Here is a 19,169-nt window from a genome sequence, read left to right as displayed (position 1 = left end):
CAAAAATAAACCCCTCTAGGCAAGCAGGCAGCCTTGTATCTGTGCACCTGGGCCACAATAAGTGTTTTGTGGTAAATTGTATGCGATTCCATGCATGTATCAGCATGTGTGCCTTGTAATTTCTGTGGGTACTTGCAAGTCATCTTTTGTTTTGGGTGTTGAGTGGCCTTACAGGCTGGTGTTTATTTTTCCAGGCACCTTTTTCCTGCTGAGGCCATTCTCATTTTCTCTGCAATGCTCAGGGCAATATATATATATATATATATCCGCGTGCCAGTTTGTAAGGCCAGGAGGTTTGCCTGTTAAGCAAAAATCCAAATAAACGAGCTAAAGGGTTTGGTGCCAAGACAATTTCCATGAAGCTTTGGCTGTTTTCAAGGTCTTAATGAAGAAGTAACTCTTATGGGGGCAAAGTTATTAGGAGGGTGCCCCGCAGAAGACTGAGAATGACACGGAATGAACTGTAGTGCAGGACTGGCGTGAGCCCCCCACCCTTCCGCATACAAGATATTTGGTGAGGACTGTTACGCTTCTGCTATCTCCCAGCAGAACTTTGCTTGGCTCCCCAAATAACCTGGTGGTGGAAAGTGCTGTCAAGTTATAGGTGACTTATGGTGACCCCTACTGGGGTTTTTAAGGCAGGAGACAAACAGCCGTTGCCTGTCTCTGCATTGCCACTCTGATCTTCTTTGGAGATCTTCCATCTAATTACTAACCAAGGCTGACCCTGCTTAGCTTCTGAGATCTGATGAGATGGAGCTTGACTGAGCTATTCAGGTCAGGGCCCAAACAGTTGAACCCCTGGAAATTTTTTCTTCCAGTCTCTTCTCTTCACCTCTAATGCACTGGACTGGTCTCAAGTAGGTAGCCCTCTTGGTCTGCAGTAGAACAGTAGGATTTGAGTCCAGTGGCACCTTACAGACCAACGAGATTTTTCAAAACTCCCTTCAAATACAGTCAAAGCTGCCATCTTCAGATACAGACCTGACTGGTCTCTGTGCCAGAGCTAGCTTATTCTTGTCTAATTTTCACTGAGGTGGCAATTCCACTTCAGACTGCCAAGTGGAACCTCTTGCCACTGAATGTCACTCCTCACTCACTCACTCACTCACTCACTCACTCACTCACTCACTCACTCACTCTCTCTCTCTCACACACACACGGATATCTGAGAGAATGGTTCTAGGCTAGCGTTCTCCCTGAAAAGCAAGTTTTAAGAGCTGGGTCCAGATTCCCTGCAGACCAGCAGCAGTGGTGGCAATCTGTTATTAAAAAATAAAGTAGCGCCATCTTGATTTCCCTGTTTTTGCTTCTCCGCGTGCTCCGCAGAATACTCTGGGGTATCCTGACCCAACTCTTCAAAACAGTGAACATCTAGTTTGGCCCTCAGTCGACAGATACAAGCAGCTCTTTTTCTTCCTGATGGCACGAAGAACAAAGGCCTCTCAAGTGCCTCTGCCTTGTGATTGAAAGCACCGAGAGTAGCAGCAAAGTGTCAGGAACCGTTTTCCTGTTCTCGTGTCAAATCCACTATCGCCTCAGCTTCGTGCCTCATAATTAAACTTCTTGCTTGTTTTACTCTAAATTGGAAGCTGATTGCTGAAGTGAGCTGAAAAAGTTAACTTTTTGGATGCTTTCATTTTATGAATTTGGGTGATGGACAGATCCTGAACAGGGTGGATCTTAAGCGGGCGCTGCTTCTTGCTTCACCCTGGGTACTTTGAGAGCCAAACTATACACAATGAAGGAAATCTTCGGCTTGTGTTTTCTGTGAGGTGGGGTGGGGGGGCTCCAGATCTGATCAGAGCAGCAGCACAGAGGGAGGTGTCTTTAACCTATCCTCTTGCAACAAAATCAACCCCCTCTCCAGTTGCTTTTCTTCCTACGGGAGAAGAGATATTTGGACTTGTCCTGTCATATATAGTTTGGCGCAGAGGCAAGATTGCAATGTGTCAAGAAGCATCTACCTGGGTTCGAGATTTTGATACTCAGGGGCATATGATAAACCTTGTCCACGTTTGGGGTGCTGAAGGGCTTTCTACAATTGCACATCAATATGGAAAATCTGTTTTGCAGATGAATTTCTGTGCCAGCCTCTTGACACACATTTTCATGTCTGGAAGCTGTCATATGTTTTTGGCTTTGTCTGTAAATGTAGAGTGTGCATGTGCGTTTGTGTGTCTAAGGTTTCACCGTTCTGTCTGTGTTCCAGCATGAGTGAAACAGACGTTAGGCACATGCCTGCAGACACACAGAGTTGTGTGTTAACATGCACGAGAGCACGTTTTGCTTGTGATTTGTGTTAGGAAGCACATGAATTGCCTTTGATTTGCCAGCTAAATGTGCATTAGCATGCCTGTGATCGCATGTATATCTCTCGCCTATGCATATTGGCATGCTGAGTTTGTGCCTATGTCTACCACATGCATATGCATTCGTGCGCATGCATGGTTGTGCATGTGTCTAGGTTTCGCCCTTTCTGTGCTTTCATGAATGACAATGGGGATGCTAAAGCCTTGTTCCCTTGGCTCTCCCTTTGGCTCTTTCCAAACCCTGTTGTCGTCAGATGTGCTGTATGTGGAAGAGCACGATAGCGGAGGATCCAACACACCAGAGACAGAGGAGTTCACAGAGGTCAGTACGCTGGGCTCGGCTCTGCCAGCCCCACTCCAGCTCTGCACCATCTACCCCAGCTTTTCACACATACACATACACAAATCCTTGACTCACCTTTGCCTTACCCCTGTTTACTGTTTCCGCCGCTACTGTCTCAACCAACACCACATGGATGATGCTGGGGAAAGGAAGAGAATGGAAGCAATTTGCCACGGCTAGACCTCAGACTCACACCTTGTCCAGTTATTTGCTCTTGTCAGATATTTGCTCTTGCACAGGAAACTGGGTTCAGAATTAGGTTGCATTCCCACAGCGAAAATTCTCCTTTTCCCTGTCATTTCAGCTTTAAATATAGAGGGTTTTGTACTATAAACCAACAAATGTTGAGGAAACAGGTAAAATATTTTGCAGTAACATATGTAATCCTAGTAAAACCGTTCTGCTTTAATTAATACACTCAAATGTATATCAGTTTTAAAACATACCAAAAATATCATACAGATCAAAGTAGGGAAGTAGTTAGAAAAATGTTGTGTAGACCCGTGGTTCCCAGTCTTTCAGAATGGTGACCCACATGTCCAGATTTCCTTGATGACAGTGACTCTAGCACCCGAGGCAAAGTATGACCTTGGTGCCCGTCTAGTCCAGCATTCCATTTTTTACAGTGGCCAACCAGATGTTTTTCAGCAACTAGCAAACATCACATCATACTATGAACCCCAGTCAAGGGGCGTTCCCAAGGATACAGCCTTTGCAAAAGGGGGGCTACATTCCAGATTAATCCCCTTTAAGAGTCTAAGAAACCCACTCCAGGACACAGCATTCAGGATACATTTTACCTGATTCTTTAGCAATCAACATGCATATGCAATGAAGAAAAAAACAACTAACATATGACATGGAAGATAGTATTTCCAGGGCCAGGTCTTAGTTTTCAAGGTACTAGTTGCCAGAAGGCTCCCTCCTTATTGCTACAAAGAGGTGGGAGAAGCAAGAATGTGAAAAGCTGGCATGGAGAAAGAGAGCAATGCAAAGGGAAGGAGTGGCCATGGGGGTGTGCGCTAGCCTGTGTCCCACTTCCAGAGGCTTCACAACCCGCTTTTGGGTCCCAACCCACAGGTTGAGAAGCACTGGTGTAGCCCAAATGTGTTTCAACTACTTCCAGTGAATTCCTAAGCAGAGCCACACCAGTCTAAACCCATTGATTTCAGTGGGTTTAGACTGGAGTAACTCTGCTTTGGATGTCACTGATCCTCTCTTTCTGTGGTCTCTAAAAATGGTACTGATTCGTTAAAGCATTTGGACTTCCAGTGGAACATCCAAACGAGAGTTTTGAGTATACCTTCTTTTGTCACCTGCCATTTTCTGTGTGTTTTTCCTCCACTGCACCACCAGGGGGCTTTTAAAAAAACAGTCATTGCTGCTGCGCTACGGTACAATAATGTCACCATGACCATTTTTACATAAAGCTGGATGTTCAGAAGTCCTAGTAGATTGCATCAGTTATAATGTTATTGCAATATAGAAATCTTCGCAATTACTGAGTGTTCTTAAAAACCTTCTAAAATCCTTCAGGTGGCCTGGCTGGGAAAATGGCAGCAGAGAAGGGTTGGTGGAAGGAAAATGATGCTTGTGGGGCCAGGCAAGACCTTTGAAAACACACACTTTCCAGTTTGGGTAACTGGCTAACACATTTGATCTGCATTCCCGGGAAATAACCTACCAAACCAATTTTGAAAAAGAACAAACCAAGGACAGGGAAAGACGAGAAAGTGGAAAATCAGAGAATGTCAACAGGTGGATGCTCCAAAAAGAAGGGGGAAAGCTTTCATTTGCAAGCCGTGATGGATAAAAACCTCTGTGAATGGCAACCTTCTTCATTTTATTCTCATCTAGGGGCTTGTCCCTACAGCTGTGTATTTGTCCTAGAAAAAAAGTGTTCTTCTAGTGGCTGCAAACCCAGGCAGATCTGTAATTCAGGAAGCTACTCTGCTGTGCTCTCTTTCCTTCTCTCAGAATGGCCAGTTGAAGCTTGGCTTATAATGAGCTAATGAAGGTACAGCCTCACAACAGCCTCTTTCAGTGGCTTAGCTAAATCCCCCTCCTTCAGTGAGGTGACACCAGGGGTCTCGATACCTTTTCATAGCTGCCCATAGCTGCTGAACCTGGCAGAAGCAGTAGTTGAGCGATCCAAGCCACTGGTTGAACTGGCATTGCTTTAAGGGGTGCCAACAAAATAGAGACTGACCCGCGGGGTATTCCTTGCAAAGGATTGGTTTTCTGATTGCAGGGCACAGCTCTTGGGGCCAGCCGTGCTTTGGGGCTGACCTGTGGCAGCAGGTGGATGGGAAAAGCCACAGCCCGAGGCCTGGGAAGTGGGTGGAGTGGAAGCAGAGGAAGCCACGTGGTGTTTTTCATCTGCTCCCAGGGCCAGTCACTGTTTGGAGCAGCACCTCTGGGGCCTGTTACTGCTGCCAGCTGAGTCCAGCTGAAGTGGCTTGGTGTCACCCCAGGAAGAAGTGGATGTGCTTTGCTTAGGGCAGCAAGGTACTTCGAACCAGCCCAGCCCCCTCCCGTTTTTGAGATGAAAGTCAAAAGATACAGGCAGGGAAATTGGCGAGGGAGGGAAGATTCACAGAAGAAGACCTGTTGAGAAGGAGAAAAAGAGGAATGGCATGGGGAATAAAGGAGAAGGAACCCAGAAGGGTTTGGAAGGATGGTAGCTAGACAGGAGGGTTAGACGTGTGAGAGGCAGAGGAGAGGGGAGAAGGGTTTGATAAGGCATGCGGTGGGCAAATGGGGGAGAGAAGAACGTGGCACAGGATAATGGGAAGAGGAAAACTGGCCAGAGAGTGAAGGTGGGAGGGAAATGGGTGCAAAGTGTAGGCAGGGAAGGAGATGGAGCTCCCAAGATGGACAAAGATGCACTTTGGTCTTAAATCTTGCAAGGGCCCCATCATAAGAATGCTTCCTGAATGTTAACAGCATAGTGGAGGATCGATTGCTGAATGTGTCTGTTAAATGTATGTTTCATTTTTCAACCACGAGGTCCACATAGCAGCTTGCAGCATTTCAAAATGACGCTTTAACTTCCTTCTCTCTCCCCCCACCTAATTCCCAATATGCTGGCCTTTGCTTAGTTTTTGTTTACTTGTTTGTTCAGAATTTTTTTTATGCTGCCCCTCCAGGAACATGCCCAAGGCAGCTTACAAAATAAAAATAATAAAACATGAAAATATAATAATTAAATCCAGCAATAGGAGGGGCGGGGGGAACCCAGCCCAGCATAAAAACATAGGATTAGCAACCTCTTAATTAAAAGCGTGGGTGAACAGAAATGTTTCGGCCTGGTGCCTAAAAAAAGCAACGTTGGTGCTAGGCAAGTCTCAAGGGGAAAGGCAGCTGAGATTCTTTTATTTAGGACAGCTTTTTAATGCATTTAAATGTGTTTTAACTCTGTTTTAAACTTGTTTGATATATTTATGTTGTTTATATTTTACATTTTAAGTCAGCTTGAGCACTTTTGGAGAAAGGAGGTGGATGGAGGGAGGGATGGAGGGATGGGTGGCAGGCATTCCACAGGTGAAGTAGCACTACTGAAAAACCATGTCTCTGGTTGTCACCGGAGGGCTTGCTTATTTATGACTGAAGTGAGAATCTACTTCAGTAGTTGTGAGCAGAGAAGCAGGTGCAGGTCTTCATATGAGCCATTATTGAACCCCAGAACCTATTTGGAATAGTAGTAGTGGAAGCTTGTTCACCCAAAGTAAGCATTAAAGAGTGTGTGTTTGCTTCCAGATAAATCTGAGCCCTGGTATTTCTGCATTTAAAAATCAGGTATAGGAGCCAGGGATTGATAGTTACTGTGAATTAATGATCTTGGAGGACAAGGGTGTGAAACTGTATATGTGATATACGCCAAAGGAAGGAGGGAGGGGAAAAAATCTCTCACTGAAGACTGGCTCTAAGGTTAAAAGGGAGTGTTTGTGTGCAAGGGTGCACAGATAAGCATCCTTCGTACCACCGCAAAGGCACCTCTTCTCTCTCCCTTTTAGAGGCTCAGCAAGGCTTGGAAGCATCATTAGATTTATTCCGCTCTCAGTCAGTGGTGTTTTAGGGATTTCTAGTATTGAACGTGTGCTGGTTTTAGCTATGCTTGTTGAATGTGAGTAGCACGTTTTACTCTTGTGTTTCAAATCATTGAACCCGTGATGAGCTTTTGGCATTGGTGTGGGCAGATTCCAAAGATGCCAAAATGTAAAGGAAGAAGTGAAATGGCAGCTTGGAGCCTCCTACCAATTCCAGGCGCTTTTATCATAAGAGTAGGAAACCGGGGCAGTAGCATCCCCTTATTCTATTCTGACTATGGGCTCCACTTATAATTGGGAAAGGGGCAAACTATCCGGCGGGTGGGGCAAAAAGTTATTTCTAGCCTTATTGATCTGCAGAAATTGGGGGTTGTGGGGGAGAGATTAGCAGCAGCTCTGGACAATGTAAGTAAATGCCCAACTGTCTAGCTCACAGCAGAGATGTTTGGAGGGTGTGTCTGTAGCCCTGTTCACAAGTTACAGCAAATGCCTGAACAGTCTTGTGTGCAGAGTGCACTTGATTGTTCTTTATGTGCTTGTTGAATAATTCTCACGTTACATTCGACACACGTACAGCTGAACATGTGAAACGAGCCCCACATTTATCCAGGAACTGGCCCCTGATGTCATTTGTGAAGTGGACGTGTCTTGGCTCTTTCTTACAAACAGATGCATGCAAACTGGACATGAGTTCACTGTGGCATGTGAACAGGGCTTGCGTGACATGTTGTTCTTCCACCCTCTCATGGAACATTTGGAGCTTTGATGTGCAGGAGAGGGGCCATGGCTCAGTGGCAGAGCAACTGCTTTGCCTGCAGAAGGCCCCAACCTCAAACCTCAGCATCTCCTGGAGAGCTGCTCCCAGTCTGAGAGCTGCTGTAGCACAGTGGTTAAGTAGTTCACCTGCAAATCAGCACTCTACTGGTTCGAATCCCATGACTGCCATGAGCTCAGTCCAAGCTCCCCAGCTGCATTGTGGGGATAATAATAACACTAACTTTTTCACCGCTCTGGGTGGGGCACTAATCTGGCTAGAAGAGTGGTATATAAGTGCAGTTACTACAACAACAACAACAACAACAATACTTTCCATGGTCATAGATCCAGAGGAGTTAGCTGTGTTAGTCTGTAGTTGCAAAATAGTAAAGAGTCCAGTAGCACCTTTAAGACTAACCAACTTTATTGTAGCATAAGTTTTTGAGAACCACAGCTCTCTTCGTCAGATGCATGTGTCTGAAGAAGAGAGCTGTAGTTCTCAAAAGCTTATGCTACAATAAACGTGGTTTATCTTAAAGGTGCTACTGGACTCTTTACTATATTACAATACTGACCTTGATGGACCAACGGCCTGATTCAGCGTAAAGCAGCTTCATGAGTACGGTTGTGTTTGTTCACAGCTGGAAGGACAGAAAGGGTGATCCTTGTCTTTAGACAACCTTGGGCAGAGAACAAGAAAAAGTGATAATGCAGTGGCTTCTCTGCCCTCTGAGGCTGCAGTTCCACTGGTGCAGTTTGCCAGGCAGAACTGGAAACGGTCTGGTTTGGCAGAGAGAGGGAACCATGGCCGGGCTTCTCTACACTGCAGTGGTTCTTGGCTGCATCCCGGCAATGGGGAGTCAGAGATGGATCCTAGTGGAACAGAAGAAAGCCGGGAAAAGAAAATCCCTTCTCTAATAAGTGGTTGCAAGTTTGATAAGGATTGTTAGTGAAAATAGAATGTGTTCTTTAAAGTTTACTGCGTGGAGTGTGTATATGTACATGCAATATGGCTATTTTACTAGGAATCAGAGAGAGAGAGAGATGCTAGCACAATACACACACCCCTCACATTTGTTTTTTCAGAACCTCTGGGATAGGGAAAGATAATGAAAACATCCATGTCTATAAAACAGTACTAAAGACATCACCATGCTGCTTATGCCTAGAACCGTTTGTCCTTCCTGATCGTTGTTGTCAAGTATTCATCAGCCTGACCGAGGCCTGCTAGGCTGGGGAGGAGGCTTCTTGCTAAGGTTGCCAACCTCCAGGTAGGGCCTGGCAATCTCCTGGAATCACAGCTGATCTCCAGAATACAGAGATCCGTATCTCCAGGGCTTTTTTTCTGGGAAAAGAGGTGGTGGAACTCAGTGGGTTGCCCTCGGAGAAAATGGCCACATGGCTGGTGGCCCCGCCCCCTGATCTCCAGACAGAGGGGAGTTGAGGTTAATGTCAACTCCCCTCTGTCTGGAGATCAGGGGGCGAGGCCACCAGCCATGTGACCATTTTCAAGAGGTTCCGGAACTCCGTTCCCCCGCGTTCCAGCTGAAAAAAAGCCCTGCGTATCTCTGAACGAAGTAGCATTTTCAGGAACTTCTCAGCTTGGTGTTGGCAGCCCACTTGCTCAACACAGCCTGTGTTGAAAGACGCCCCCCCCCCCTGTAGGGGCTTCTGAATCTGAGAGTGGCGTCACACCACTTAGAAGTCTTAAATTCTGGTGAACATTGTGGTTTCCTGTGGTTGCTCATTCTTGCAGACACGGCAGCGTTGTGGTGGCCCCTCGCTTGGGCTTCAGAGATTTCCCTGCTCCTGGGTGCATATTTCTCTCTCTCTCTGCTTGTGCTGGTGTGATTCCATGTATCTATTTGCTTCTTTTATACCCCGCCTTTCTTCCCAGGGAAAACCCAGAGCAGTTTTACACCATCTTCTCCATTTCAGCCTCACATTTCTTGGATTCTCTTTTCCTCAAATCAGCCAAGCTGTCCTTGGTATTAATTTTTTTAAAAAATGTTTAGAAAGATGACCTGTCATTAAGATGGTTCCCCAATGTTATACACAAAAAGTTTTCACTGTATACACTTGTAATTTGTATGCAAATATAAGAAGACTCTCTCTTTTTCTTGATGGCACAACTGCGGGGGGTGGGGGGGGGACCTTGTCTATCTTTTGGGTGAAAACAGTAAATGTTGAAACAGTTTTTTGTGTTTATTTTAAGCTAATGCCCTGCTGTCTCTTTGGAAAGCATACAGGAACTTCCTGTGGCCACCTGTGAAGACACGGACTAGTTCCTCACCCACACAAGATCAAATATGGCCCTTACTTAACTGGGCAAGCTGCTTTAGAATCATAGAACCACAGGGTTGGAAGGGACCTCTACGGTCATCTAGTCCAACCCCCTGCACAATGCAGGAAATTCACACCAACACCCCCCCTCTCCACACACACACACTCACACACACACAGTGACACCTGCTCCATGCCCAGAAGATGGCAAAACACCATCAGGATCCTTAGCCAAACAGCCCTGGGGAAAATTGCTACCTGACCCCAAGGTGGCTATCGGTCTTACCCTGGGCATGTAAGAAGGGGCCACAAGAACTAAGCACTGTTCTTGCCCTCCCTCTCATGACCTGCCCAGGTTCAGAGAATCAGCATTGCTGTCAGGTGGCCGTCTAGCCTCTGCTTAAAAGAGGAGAGCCCACCACCTCCCGAGGAAGCCTGTTCCACTGAGGGGCCGCTCTAACTGCCAGGAAGTTCTTCCTAATGTTTAGCCAAAAACTCTTTTGATTTAATTTCAAGCTGTTGGTTCTGGTCTGACCTTCTGGGGCAGCGGAAAGCAACTCCGCGCCATCCTCTATATGGCAGCCCTTCAAGTACTTGAAGGTGGTTGTCATGTCACCTCTCAGTCATCTCCTCTCCAGGCTCTGACAGTGGGCTTCTTCCCATTCCCAGAGGGCCTCTCAAAAAGCAGCCTTTCTTGTTAAAAAGGCATTACCAGGCTACCGGTACACACCAGTACACACCTTTCCATATCAGTTGCCCTTTCAGTTCAACCGCGCTGCAGCTAGGAGCCACTCCCTCATGGAGATGCAACTGCCATAAAATAGTCGCGATGTGAAGAGGGCATTGCTGTATAGTTGCAACGTGTTATCAGACACTGTGCATGCAGAAGAGCCTCCTGCCATGAATGTGGGAGATGGTACCGCCTGGATCTGCTAGTCAGGAGTTTTCTTTTGCTGGTTGCAGAGTTGCTTTTATAAATTAAGGGGAAAAAATAATATTTAACACTTGTAGGCAGAGCTTTTTTTCTGGGAAAAGAGGTGGTGGAACTCAGTGGGTTGCCCTCGAAGAAAATGGTCACATGGCTGGTGGCCCCGCCCCCTGATCTCCAGACAGAGGGGAGTTGAGATTGCCCTCTGAGCTGCCGGTGGCGCGGAGGGCCATCTCAACTCCCCTCTGTCTGGAGACCAGGGGGCGGGGCCACCAGCCACGTGACCATTTTCAAGAGGTTCCGGAACTCTGTTCCACCGTGTTCCAGCTGAAAAAAAGCCCTGCTTGTAGGTAGCCTTTGCATTGCTTTTACGAGTATTCCAGGTGCCTTCACAACAATCATCTTGTGTGTGGCTTGTACCTTGTAAGATAGTTGTGTGTTGTCCCTAAACAAAACTGCAGCAGCAAGGACTGAATCTAGTGTCTGCCACTCATCCCCTTGAACCTAATGTGCTTGCTGTTACAGAGTCGTGGGATGACTCCAAAGCCAAAGAAGCCACCAGGAGAAGGGGACTTTGAAACGATTAAACTAATCAGCAACGGGGCCTATGGGTAAGTTGGATATCAACCTGCTTGGTTACATCTGCACAAAAGGTCCTTCTTGTTTCTGGTTCCGCTCCAAGAGAGGGCCAAAGATCCTGTTGCCATGTAGAAGGCAAAGGCCAGTGCACCATGTTTATCACATAATATGTAATACTACAAGAGGTCCTCATAGGCACCCAAATCATGCGCCCTCCCCATCTCCTGTTTGAGATGAAAGAATCTGGAGAGTTGCAGGCCAGTGTAAGCAGCCACATGACATGTTAAGTTGTGGGGTGGGAGAGGAGGAAGCAATGACACCCACCACTCTGTCCCAGCAACAGTGTCGAAAAGAGAGAACAACTTGTGGCTCTTTACCCATCACGGTGGGGTAAGACTGCACTGAGCACACGGGCAGCTCTAATTCAACCCAATCTCGTTAGAAAATGCCAGTTTTTCTGCCTACTATACAGAGAGAGAAGAAAAGTTCTAGTAACGAGTGATGGGGCCGAGAGCCCTTAAGTTCACCAGGTTTTGGCCTAGGAGAATGTCTGACCCGGTAGTGCTTTATAGATGGGCATCAGGGAACCATTCAGCGCATAAAGCTGCCCTCTGTTGAGTCCGGAGCCTTTGGTGTATCCAAGTCAGAATCGTCTACTCGGACTGGAAGCAGCTCTCCAGGATGTCAGGCATATAATCTTTCATTACTAAATCTCTGAGCCAGCATCATGTTGTCGTTAGAGTGTTGGACTAGGATCTGGGAGATCCAGGTTCAAATCACCTCTCTCAGTTTCACCTACCTCAGGAGGGTAAAGGATCAGAAAACCATGTATGCTGCTTTCAGGCTTCAGTGTGGAGGAAGACACTGTAAATAAATCCTACTATATAAAAGGCTAACCGTATTCAAGACAACTCATTTCCTACCCTGGTGCGCCACCAGAGGACGCTGCTGTGGAGGGAAGCCCAGATGAGGCAGCCAGACCTCCAGAGAGTGTGTTGCGTTAGGAAGTGCAAGACGGGATCAGAGGCGGAGCAGGGGGCAATGCCTGTCCTCCCCACCCTGCCTTCACCCAGCTGGGAGCAGAGAAGGTGGCAAAGTCCGCCTGCCCTTCACCCAGCTGGCATCAGGAGCGGAGAAGGTGGCAATGCCTGCCCACCGCCTTCACCCAGTTGGGATCAGGCGCAGAGCAGGTGGCAAAGTCCACCTGCCCTTCACCCAGCTGGCATCAGGTGCAGAGCAGGTGGCAATGCCTGCCCACACTTTACCCAGCTGGGTTCAGATGTGGAGCAGGGGGCAATCATCCAGCTGGGATCAGGAGCGGAGCAGGTGACAATGGCCATCCCCTTTACACTCAGCTCAGATTAGGAGCAAAGCAGGCAGCAATGCCCGCACCCCACCATCACCCAGGTGGGATCAGGCACGGAGCAGGTGGCAACGCTCCCCCCCACTCCGTCTTCACTCAGCTGGTATTAGAAGTGGAGCAGATGGCAATGCCCACCCCCCTTCACCCAGCTGGGATCAACTGCGGGATAAGAGGAAATGTCCACCCACCCCTTCACCCAGCTCAGATCAGGTGAGAAGCAGGTGACATTGCCTGACACCTTCACCTGGCCTAGATAAGGTGCAGAACAGGAGGAAATGCCCGCCCCCTGTTCAGCCTGCCAGAATCAGGAGCAGAGCGGGTGGCAATGCCCCCCCCCCCACACACACACACTTCACCCAGCCAGAATCAGGCGCAGAGTAGGATGCAATGCCCATCTCTTCTTCACCCAGTTGGGATCAGGAGTGGAACAGGTGGCAATGCCCCCCCCCTCGCCTTCATCCAGCCAGAATCAGTGATGGTGGAGGGAATGCCCACCTGCCCCCCCCCCGCCCGCCCTCCCCCCCTTTTTAGAGCCCATTGTATTCCCCCCCCCCCCAACAACGGGCTTTGTTGCTTGTTAATAATAATAAACTGGCATTGCTACGGATTGGACCTTCTGTATGCCAAGCAAATGCTCTGCCGCTGAGCCACAGCTACAGCAGTGTCTGATGACTCCTAGTTTTTACTGCTTGTGATTTGGAGAGGGGTATGGAGGAGGTCTTGGCTAGAGCCCAGGAAGCGACTCCCACTGAACACGTCTCCTCTGCCTCTTCCTCTCTCAGCGCTGTCTACCTGGTGCGGCACAAAGAGACTCGCCAGCGCTTTGCTATGAAGAAGATCAACAAGCAGAACCTCATCCTGCGCAATCAGATCCAGCAGGCCTTTGTGGAGCGCGACATCCTGACGTTTGCAGAGAACCCTTTCGTGGTCAGCATGTTCTGCTCTTTCGAGACCAAGCGCTACCTCTGCATGGTCATGGAGTACGTCGAAGGTGCGCTGCCTCCGCTCTGGGGATGGGGAAGGCCCCATGGCACAGGCACCTAGGCTGTGCCAGGGCAGTGGGTCACAGGGAAGGGGCTTTGGCTGGCTGCCGGGTTGTACAAAGGAAATTCCCCCAACAGCACATGACTAAGAACTTCCTTTATGTGAGGCTAGGGATGACGGGCTGTGGCAGATAGATCCCTGGACCACTGCAACAAGAAATCCAGGCTCTTGGTTAAATGGCTTTATTCAGAAATCAGATCACTTCCACAGATATGTCCATAGGATTACTCAGAAGCCAGGTAAGCTTCTAAGCAGTAAGAGCAAGATTGACAGGAATAGTGACCTGTCGGAAAATCCTTTCTCTTAACACATGAGTTTGCTCCTTCCCCCTCCCAACAGTAAAACAGGACTTTTGGCGCGAACTCGTCCTGAGAACGTCTCACGTATTTGTACTACCAAGGCAGGACACTGAGAAAGCAAGAGGTCAAAGTTGAAACATAGCAGTGCATGGGAGTGAGCGGGATACAAGGTCAGAAGCACTGAAAGTTAACTACCGTTAGTTAGATAAGGCACCTGCAGTAAGCCTGTGAAAGAAACAGTTATGGCATTGGCAATATGACATCAAGTTACAGCATGAAACATTGGTTCAGAACAACAGGTCGGCATTAGCATTGCTGACAACAACATCAGCATTGGCATGGATGGGGCTCAGACATGACACTTAAAACATGTCAAATATCAACTGAATTTACCATTTACGTGTGTAACTCTAAGGTCTGTTTAGATTAATGTACCACAGCCTTGCTTGCACACGAGACCATTTTCTTTCTTTCATTCATTCACTCACTCATTCAGGAAGTGTTTATGCTGCCTCTTCAAAAACCTACTCAGAGCAACTCACAACTAAAACAATACAATAAAAGATACAGCCATTAAAATCTAGCCATTAAAACTGGGCTGGAGCATAAAAACAAGCCACTCAAAATGGGTGGTGGTGGAGAGCGCCCTTAAGTCAGAGTTGACTTATGGCAACCCTCTAATGATTTTAAGTAAATGTGTGTATGTGTCTTTAAATGTTTGGTGTCGCATAGATGAAGAGTGGCGGGTGAAAGAGAGGGACGAGTGAGTGAGATGACTGGTTGATGACTGAGAGGGTGGGCGGAGTGAAGGCGGTTTTAGACTGAGAGTGGAGAGAAAATATTAAGTCAGGGCAACAGAGGCAAGCTGTGTGCAGCCTGAGCATGTTTAAGCATTTCTGTGAAAAACATTGAGTCTGGTTTAAGCAGCAAGCTGTGTGCAGCCTGAGCTTGTTTATGTTGTCTGAGAGACGTATCACCTGTGTGGAAGCCTGAACTGTGTGATTGTGAAAGAACATTCAGTCAGGAGAAAGCAGGCAAACTGTGTGCGCGCCTGAGAAAAGGTCTTTCTTGTAATTGAGAGAGAAATTAATCTCAAAAGCAGGCAATCTGTGTGTGAAGCCTGAGAGAAGATCTGTGTGACTGGGTTTAAGTAAAGTACGTTTAAGAATTGAGAACTACTCTTTTGAAACCATCAAGTTTTAGAAATAATATGAAACCGATATGCTTCTTATAAAAATAAATGTTTATTTTGTTTTTGTTTTATATCCCAGAGTATCTGTCATTCCTATATCCCATGTCCGGGGTCTTAGGTGCAGCCCCCAGACTTGCCGGGAGAAGGAGACGGGAGGCAGCCGGGGGACAGCCGCCCTGCCACCCCAGCAGACGCCCAGGACAGGAACCTGCCCACACGGGAGGGAGGGAAAGAGACACCCAAGCCCCAAAGGGTTAGAAGGGGCAGGTGGAGGCCAGCTAGCCCCACTCTCCAGTGGGAATCTAGGGAGCCAGGCAGGGAGAGTGGGAACAACCCAGAGGGGGAGGGCGAAAGCCATCGGGACAGCCAGCCAGTGGGTAGCCAAACGGGAACCTTACCTGCCAGGGAAGAGAAGCAGCCACAGCAGCACAGAGCCACACCCCAGTCCACAGCCCAGCTAGGAGGCAAGGGCCTGCTCCAGGGGATGCCAGGAACAGAACCGCCCCAGGTGGAGCTGACTGCAGCACTCTGTGTGAGAGGCTGGGCTGCTGGCCAAGGAGATGCAGCTGTGCCTGCTTCAAGCAGTCAGCCCAGCAGGAGACGTTTGGCAGCCTGCCAGAGGGTGTTCCGGCCCAGTGCTTCCAACCGAGCCAACACAGGTGTAGCTGCCCAAGCCAGCGAGGGCTGGAGGTAGAAGGCAGGAGAAGGGCGTGGCTGACAGGTGGCTCAGGGGAAGGATAAAAGGGAAGTCCACCCACAGGGCAGGGTGGGTTGTATAGGAGTGATGGAGTGGAGAGGAGCGAGGGAGTGTGAGGAGGATAGTTGATGAAGGAGGAGATGGAGGAGATTAAGGGGGATGACGGGAGCAGGTTGAGCAGGCCAGCGAGTGGACTGAGAGGGAGTCTGGGTGATGTATACTGCCCCTCCTTCCACAGAGCAGGGTCCTGCAGTATCCCTGGCACCCCTTTGAGGTCAGAGCCAGGCATGCCGGCTCCCTGCCCAGCAGTGCCCACGGCAAGCCCTGACATCCCATTCCTTTCCTCAGGGCCAAATAGAACCATGAAGGAGCCTGACGCTTGGGCATGTTACTAAAGGGGAAATTTAAATAAAATATCTTGTAATATAATATTCCTGGTGGCAGCAATCTACCCAGAGGGTGTAAGAGAAAGATTAAAGGCAAAATCTACTCAAGAGAAAGGGTTGTAACAAACCTGTTATGGGGGTTTTATGGCAAGGGACTAACAGAGATGGTTTGCCATTGCCTGCCTCTGCAACTCTCATCTTTATTGGAGGTCTCCCATCCAATTACTGACCAAGGCCAACCCTGCTTAGCTTCTGACATCTGATGAGGTCAGGCTTCCCTGGGCCACCTAGGTCAGGGCACTAAAAATGGGGCAGAACATTAAAGAGGACAATCTTTAGGGTAGAGTGGACCAAAAATGTTTTTTTAAACTTTAACCCCTTATTTCAAAGCCTGGGTAAAAAGGAATGTTTTGCCCTGGCTTACCTCTTTCCCCATTGCAAGGTGTTTAGTAGAATTGAAAACGGTCATCAATATCATCTGACGTCAGGGCAGGACTTTGACAGTGTAGCAGAAGAGTTTGGAGCACAAAGCCGAATGTTTCAGTCCCAGCGTCCCTCTGTAGCAGAGGGGAGATCTTAGGCAGATGGTGAGAGGGCAGCCAGCGCTCGGCTCTCGGGGCCCTTTCTTACATGCCCAGGGTAATGCCGATTGCCACCTTCGGGTCAGGAAGGAATATTCTGCAAGGCCAGATTGGCTGCAGACCCTGCAGGTTTTTCGCCTTCCTCTGGGAATGGAGCAGCAGCCATTGGGCAGGGGGAGGTAGCTGTGCCTTTCTTGCATTATGCGGCAGGTTGAACTAGATGAGCTTTGGGATCCCTTTCAGCTTTATGCTTCCATGTTTCTATGTGATGCTGCAGAGTTCTGGAGGCATCTCTTAGAACCATGGGCCATAGGAGGTCTGCTTAAATGGGAGTTACTCCGGAAAGGGGATGTGTGTACATAGAGTTAAGAATGTAAGAGTAAACATGCTGACTCAGACCAGAAGTTCGTCCAAGCCAGCATCCAGTTTCCAGTGGGGCCACGGAGAAGCCCCCTAGCAGGCCCTGCAAAGCAGCCCTCCCCTTCACCACGTGGCTAGTCCACCTCACCATCAAAGGCATGCTGCTTCTGAACCCATTCCATCATGAACCGAGCATCCATAATTCACTCTGGCCCATCCCTCCCTAAATCAAAAGTCAGTGGCCATCATCACATCTTGTGGCAGTGAGCTCCACATGTCTATCCCTTGTGTGAAGCCCTTTTGTCTGTCTCGAATCTCCTAAATAACCAAAAAGAGAAGCCCACCGTAACCTACTCCAGTCTAAGACACAAGTTTATATTATATATGGTGAGTAAAAATTACAATATACGATTCAAAGAATCAGGAGCAAACAAGTGTGTCCTTCATTCTGTGGGCACAAGTAATTCATACATACAATCCTTTCCAGTAGACCACCTTGGTCTTTGCCCATGAAATGAATGATACACAACTTCCCTGTGGGTTTGTTGCAGGAGGTAGCAAAAGGAGAGGCTGTGGCCAGGCCTGTGAGCTTTCCTACTCTTACCCTGGAGCATCACAAGCCCTTGTTACCAGTGACATGCATGTAGGCCCCCCTGGATCCCTTGGTAGTAACATCAGTACCAGTGAAAAAGACATTCAGGTTGGACACATCTGGCAAAAGTGCGTTGGATGGTTTTTGAAAAGGCATACATGCAGTTTGTAAAGGCAAAAGTGACTCAAAAGAAGCTGTACAGTGGAAATTACATCTCTACTAGCTTGTAATTGACAGGCGTGTACCTTACAATCCTTGTTTCTGTGGAAGTCTGATAATTAAATAGTTTTAAATCCATTGCAATTTCAATCAAAGCTCAGATCAGTATGGGTGTATCAGTTGGCCCAAAATGCCAGTCCTAGCCCTCTCCCTAAACATAGGCCTTCCTTCCAGCAGGTGGGGACTGTGCCACACTGCTGAAGAATATCGGGGCACTGCCTGTGGAGATGGCCCGCATGTACTTTGCAGAGACGGTTCTCGCCCTGGAGTACCTACACAACTACGGCATCGTCCATCGGGACCTGAAGCCAGACAAGTAGGAGAGGAAGAGCGTTCAGTATGGGAGGCAGAGGGGCAGCTCCCTCCCAAGGTTCTGTTCCCTTAAGGGAAGCAGCAGCATTCTTCGCTGGGCTGCTCTGATCCCTCCCCCCGCCCCAATTCCTCTGTCACCTCTTGAGCAAGGGGGTGGCCATGACACGTTTGCCGGTCTCTCTCATTTGTTCTCTGGTTGTCTCCTCAGCCTCCTCATAACTTCCATGGGACACATCAAGCTGACAGACTTTGGTCTCTCCAAGATGGGGCTAATGAGTCTCACCACCAACCTCTATGAAGGCCACATCGAGAAGGATGCACGGGAATTCCTTGATAAACAGGTGGGAGCAGGGATGTATGGGATAAGATCTCAATTCGCTGACCACAATTTCTCATCTTCTTCCCTTGTTTTAAAACTCTAGCCTGAATCATAGAGTTGGAAGGCATCTCTAGGGTCATCTAGTCCAACCCCCTGCACAATGCAGGAAATTGACAATTACCTCTCCCCCACACAAACACCCAGTGACTACTGCTCCATGCCCAGAAGATAGCAAAACACCATCAAGATCCCTAGCCAACTGGCCTGGGGAAAATTGCTGTCTGACCCCCTAGGTGGTGATGGCCATTACCCTGGGCATGTAAGAAGGGGCCGTGAGAACTAAGCACTGATAATAGCCCTTCCTGCCCTCCCTCTCATGATCTGCCCAAGTTCAGAGAATCAGCATTGCTGTCAGGTGACCATCTAGCCTCTGCTTAAAAACCTCCAAAGAAGGAGAGCCCACCACTTCCCAAGGAAGCCTGTTCCACCAAGGGACCGTTCTAACTGCCAGGACGTTCTTCCTAATGTTTAGCCGAAAAATCTACACTGTGAACT

At 48.3% G+C, this 19,169-nt stretch overlaps 1 protein-coding gene across 1 annotated transcript in view; it reads left to right on the top strand.

Annotated features, from left to right (window-relative positions):
- MAST1 (microtubule associated serine/threonine kinase 1) overlaps positions 1 to 19,169 on the top strand; it is a 67,661-nt gene that overhangs the window by 34,480 nt on the left and 14,012 nt on the right. The window contains exons 10-14 of the mRNA XM_055003408.1: positions 2,567 to 2,634; positions 11,197 to 11,282; positions 13,396 to 13,604; positions 18,161 to 18,299; positions 18,504 to 18,636. Of these exons, the coding sequence (XP_054859383.1) occupies positions 2,567 to 2,634; positions 11,197 to 11,282; positions 13,396 to 13,604; positions 18,161 to 18,299; positions 18,504 to 18,636 (635 nt within the window). The remainder of the gene's footprint in view (positions 1 to 2,566; positions 2,635 to 11,196; positions 11,283 to 13,395; positions 13,605 to 18,160; positions 18,300 to 18,503; positions 18,637 to 19,169) is intronic.

This window comes from Eublepharis macularius, chromosome 19 (genome assembly GCF_028583425.1).
Source record: "Eublepharis macularius isolate TG4126 chromosome 19, MPM_Emac_v1.0, whole genome shotgun sequence".
NCBI classification, from domain to species: Eukaryota; Metazoa; Chordata; class Lepidosauria; order Squamata; family Eublepharidae; genus Eublepharis; species Eublepharis macularius.
Note: the sequence above shows the minus strand (reverse complement) of the source record. Positions and strands in the feature narration are given on the sequence as shown.